The sequence below is a fragment of the Cucumis melo genome, chromosome 9 (genome assembly GCF_025177605.1).
Source record: "Cucumis melo cultivar AY chromosome 9, USDA_Cmelo_AY_1.0, whole genome shotgun sequence".
NCBI lineage: Eukaryota > Viridiplantae > Streptophyta > Magnoliopsida > Cucurbitales > Cucurbitaceae > Cucumis > Cucumis melo.
The window spans coordinates 3,727,346-3,732,530 of NC_066865.1; the positions used below are offsets into that span (position 1 = coordinate 3,727,346).

Genomic DNA, 5,185 nt, shown 5'->3' on the forward strand with positions numbered 1-5,185 from the left:
ATATATGAATATTTTATATTTAATGAATATCTATGAATTCATGGATAAATATGAACCAAAAGAAAAAAAGGATTTGTTTTCTCGTGGGGTTTCGAGGAAGATGAGATTCATAGATTTGGTTTTGGACCAACTAAGCAATAATTCCAACGACCCTGAAAAAGAAAAGTTATTATTATTATTATTATTATTACTCCGCAGTCTAAATTGAACGCACTCAACTTTCTATTTATTTAGTGTCTTCTCCGGTCGGCTTTCTTTGTTTTATTATAAATACAGAGTGAAGCAATCCACCCAGCTATTCACCACGAAACACATATTTTCTCCCTCCAAATCTCTCTCTCTCTCTCTAGATTCTCGTTGTAACCGGCGAAATGGGCGTCTTATTTCGTTCTGAACAGACTTTCGTGTCCGAGTTACACCTGCTACGCCGCAATCTCCTCTCCTACGGCGGCCTTCAGAGGAGGAAAGACAGCGAACGTTTCAACGCCTTGAAATCCAACCCCATCGTCGATCCTGAGGAGAAAGTCGTATGTGTAACTAGCGGTGTTTCGTTTCTGGGTTCCGCCATCGTTGAGGAGCTATCCACTCATGGATACTCTGTTCGAGTGATTGTTGATAATCCTGGTGAGTAATTGTGGTTAATTTGTTGAAGTTGTTTGATTGTTCCATTTGATGGTTGATTTGAGATTAATGGAAATCCCTAAAAAATGACAGAGGATGTTAACAAATTGGAAGAGACGACGAGCGGTCGCCATAACGTGACGGTGGTTGTAGCGAAGCTTACAGATGTAAATAGCTTAGTGGAAGCATTTAATGGCTGCCGTGGCGTTTTTCATACCTCTTCTTCCATTGATCCTGCTGGTCTTTCTGGTTACACGGTTAGGGCTTTTTTCTTTTGCCTTTTATTGGAAATGAAAATAAAATTGTTGCTATTAATTGAACCCTAAACCATCTCTGTCTTCTTCACTTTAACTTTCAATAAGTAATTTCAAAATGATTAAAATCATGTTTGTCATTTTTTTAGATTATTCTGAAAGTAATTTCATGATCCCTTTAGAGTTTGGATTGCTTTCAATGTCAACATCTGACTTCAAAATTTCTTGGTTGCTTAGCTATTTAACATGAGTTCGAACCTCAATTACCTCGTTTTCTTCTTAATTTATATTGATTTCACTCTATGAACTTCAAAATCTTTTCAAAAGTCTTAAAATTGATACATTTTTCAACAATACTTTTGAATTGTTCAAAAGATAATTTCGAAAGTTCAAAGACCATTGATTTTAAGTCGACGTTCAATTGTTTAGAATCATTTGTTCATAGTGATTTTGAAGACAACGAAATGAGATTTTAACCATTTTAGAATCACTCTCAAACACGCGATAGTAAAAATTAGTAAGATCTATTCATGTATATTTTGGTAGGTGTGTTGTAAAAAAAACTTACGGTTTGGACTTTGGTTACAGAAAGTAATGAGTGAAGTGGAAATGAGGAACACAGAGAATGTGATGGAAGCTTGTTCAAGAACAGAGACAGTACGAAATTGTGTTCTTACATCTTCTCTTCTTGCTTGCATTTGGAGGGATCAACATGGTGAAAATGAAACCTCACAAATTGTTGACCATGCTTCTTGGAGCAGCTTAGAGCTTTGCCAACACAAAAAGGTTAGATCACTTTGGCCCATCATTATGAATTTCACTACCATCATCATATGACTTTCTTAGTGTGATGAAAAGTTTGGTTTGACAAAACAGTTTAAATTCAATAACTTAGTTGAAATACTTACCTATCAAGTTGAATTTTTATCGAAGCTTTACATGTTCCGGAGGGATTTTTCAAATGGTGAAGTATCACTTTTTATCATATTCAAAATCACTATCAAATGTGTCTTTTAATTAACCAAATGTCTAAGTGCATGTTCGGGAGTTGTTTTGAAATGTTTAAGAACATTCTGAGACACACGGTTTAATTTTACAGTTTTAAACACAATTTTCATTATATTACAAAATGAATTATTAAAATCATTTTTCAAGATGGAAAATTAACAAAAGTAGTTTTAACCATTTCATAATCACTCCTAAACATGTTATTAAAACATGACAAGTGTCAGAGTTCAAGTGTGGAAAAGTTTGAAAGTTTAATTAATATTATATACTATTTAGTCAATACAAAAAGAGATACTAAGATGGGTGTTTGGGCCTTAACTTCAAATGGGTGTAGTGGTCTATTGTAGCACACTCCACATTTGAAGCTTCAATTATACTGGTTAGTGTTTTCAATTATTATAATCATACCAATATTACTATTTCAAATTGTTTAATATTTTCTATTCATCCTTTCTTTCCCTTCTTGTGACCACCGTGATTACTATTTTTTACTATTATCTACCTAAACTAAACTAAAAATAGCATGTGCCATAAACACATGCTTTTATGAACCAGCTGACTCAAATAGCAATCCAAGGTTTTATGTTGACGAGTTTCTAACAAACAAGTTGAATATTATGCAGCTATGGCTTGCACTGGGGAAACTAAAATCAGAGAAAGTAGCATGGAAAATAGCACAAGAAAGTGGATTAAAACTAGCTACTATTTGTTCTGCTCTCATAACTGGCCCCAACTTTCACCTTAGAAGTTCAACTGCAACATTGGCTTATCTCAAAGGTAATAATTCAAAAACCCAACCCAAAATCAAAACAAAAGATTTCTCTGTTTGGTAATGGTTTTTTTGTTTTCAAGAACCAAACCAAGTTTTAAAAATTAAAAATTGTAGGTCTCATTTGTTAATCACCTAGTTTTTACTTTTTAGCTTGTGGATTTTGAAAATTAAGCCTACAAATCTCACTTTCATTCGTTGCTTTCCAAGTTCTATTGATCATGTTTTAGTAGTGTTTTTAAACCGTTGAAAACTAAAAAAAATGATTTTTTAGAACTTGTTTTGTTTTTTAATTCTGCCAAGATTTTAGCTCTTGTACTAGAAAATGATGTTGGGATTGTAAGAATATTCGAGAAAATATACTTAATTTTTAAAAACTAAAATAAGAAGAAAAAAAATGAAATGGTTACCAAACGAGGCTGTAATTTTTTAAAACTTGTTTTTGTTTTCGAAATTTGGTTAAGAATTCTAACACTTTTACTTCACAGATATGAAAATCGTGGTAAGATATTAAATGAAAATAAATCTAATTTTCAAAAACCAAAAGTTAAGAACAAAATTGCTATCAAAGAGCACGTTGAACATATTTATAAGAGTTTATTAAACTCAAAGCTTCTATTAATGTCAATGTAGGAGCTCGAGAGATGTACGCAAATGGTCTACTGGCAACCGTGGATGTGACCAAATTGGCCAAAGCACATCTCTATGTGTATGAAGGAATGAAGGACAATGCTGCTTCTGGCAGATATATTTGTTTCGACAGAGTGATTTCAACTGCGGATGAGGCAGCAACGTTCGCAGCAGAGATCAGAGTTCCTGTTCATACCATAGTCCAAACCACTCCTCCAATTGACCATTTGATTTCGTTTCAGTTGTCGAACAAGAAACTCTCTGATCTAATTGCTAGAAGCAATCTTCAAGGTAGAAGATGTTTGAATGAAAACATAGATTTTTGAAGGAGAAACTCCATAGGCAAAGATATGAGTGGGATCTATTTGTTTGATTGATATATATATTTATTCATATCTAAGATTAGATTATAGAAATGATCCCCTTGAAGATGTATGTTTTTTATTTCTTCTTTTGAGTACAGCATTGATATAGAATATAAAGATGTATACCATTTTTTATTTACCTTTTTGTCTATATTGAAGAAAAAATGTAAATTTTCAATCCTCCTATTGTTTGTCTTTGTGAGAAAAAGGAAGAAAATTAAAGTCATTGATTTAGGCTGTTTGGCAACGATTTTTAAATTTTAGCTTTTGAAAATTACGTTTATAAATATTATTTGGTACCTAAATTTTTTAATTTACTATTTAAATTTTGTTTTTGTTTTCGTTTGATCTAAAAATATGTAGTTTTGTTTCTTTAAGAATCTATTACTTCAAAAGAAAGATAAAAGAAAAACCTTTGCTACAAACGAACTAAAAATAAAATCATTATCAAACATAAGTTTTAAACTTTTAATCAATTTTACCTAAGGAGAACTTATCTCCTTTCATTGTTACATATTTTGTTTTAATGTTGTACAATAAAATTAATCAAAATATCACAATCTATATGTAATAAATCATGATAGACTACTTATATGTATCTATTTGTATCATGAGAGACATAAATAATAGTCTATTTCATTTCAAACCGACAATAATTTTTACTATATGGGTAAATGTTAGTACCTAATTTTGGCAAAGAAAAACTACCATCAAAGGTTGAATTTGTAATTTGGGAGAGGGAATTTGCAAAACAAAGAAAATGGTCTTTGATGCCTAAGTCAATAAGAGAATTATAAAATAGAGAAGAAGGCCAAAGTCTTAATTATCTTATATGGGGAGCCATGAATGGTATATTTATAGGGGCTTTGAGCTATAATTTATCATTGGCCAACTAACATTGGGATATGAGTTTCCTAATCCTAAATAAGGTAGGTTATCTCTTAGGTTGAATAGAACAGGTGTGTAAAATAGAGAAGGTTGACCTTGGTCTCATCCCGACTCATCCTTGGCTGAGGTTGAAGTCGAGGAGTAGGTTAGCTTGGGTTTTTGACTCATACCATCATCTTTCCATGACTCAGGTCATAGTACAACCCAATCTTTGAATAAAGAAGGTCGACCTCAGCCTCATCCTTCATAGAGTCAAAATAGCCTATTTTCATCAATTATTTCTTTCCTCTTATCTTATATTGGATAAATTGAATACAAATATTGTGACTTTGACCTAACATTCTTGCTAGGTGTGCTAGGGTTTCATCCTTTAAGGCCTAAGCTATCTTGGATGGTGGCTCTAACCAAGCACAATTGTTTTTTGGTCCATTGCTTCAATTTTCTTCTACTCTTCTTGGACTCTTTCAATCCTAATTCTGAAATCCACTTGCAACTATAAATATTTTTAGTTATTTTGTTATTTAAAATTATATATTTCTCAATACACATTTGGATAATTCTTTTTCTTTTACACAAAAAAGTACCATTATTGTGTATTAATTATACCATAATTTCTCATAAATGGTCGTATTTGTCAATGGTCAAGGAAC

The 5,185-nt window shown here is 32.0% G+C and overlaps 1 protein-coding gene across 1 annotated transcript; it reads left to right on the top strand.

The window, feature by feature from the left end:
- Window positions 1-270: 270 nt before the first annotated feature.
- On the top strand, window positions 271-3,786 carry LOC103498076 (cinnamoyl-CoA reductase-like SNL6). The gene is made up of 5 exons (XM_008460549.3): window positions 271-624; window positions 715-878; window positions 1,464-1,661; window positions 2,507-2,660; window positions 3,286-3,786. The coding sequence occupies exons 1-5, from the start codon at window positions 372-374 to the stop codon at window positions 3,606-3,608; spliced, it is 1,092 nt and encodes a 363-aa protein (XP_008458771.1). The 5' UTR covers window positions 271-371; the 3' UTR covers window positions 3,609-3,786.
- Window positions 3,787-5,185: the final 1,399 nt, after the last annotated feature.

Excerpts from the sequence above, each read along its gene's own strand:
- LOC103498076 (XM_008460549.3), top strand. The coding sequence starts at position 372 with ATGGGCGTCTTATTTCGTTCTGAACAGACTTTCGTGTCCGAGTTACAC. Across the intron at positions 879-1,463 it reads CTGGTCTTTCTGGTTACACG|AAAGTAATGAGTGAAGTGGA; the intron begins GTTAGGGCTTTT and ends CTTTGGTTACAG. Across the intron at positions 2,661-3,285 it reads AACATTGGCTTATCTCAAAG|GAGCTCGAGAGATGTACGCA; the intron begins GTAATAATTCAA and ends ATGTCAATGTAG.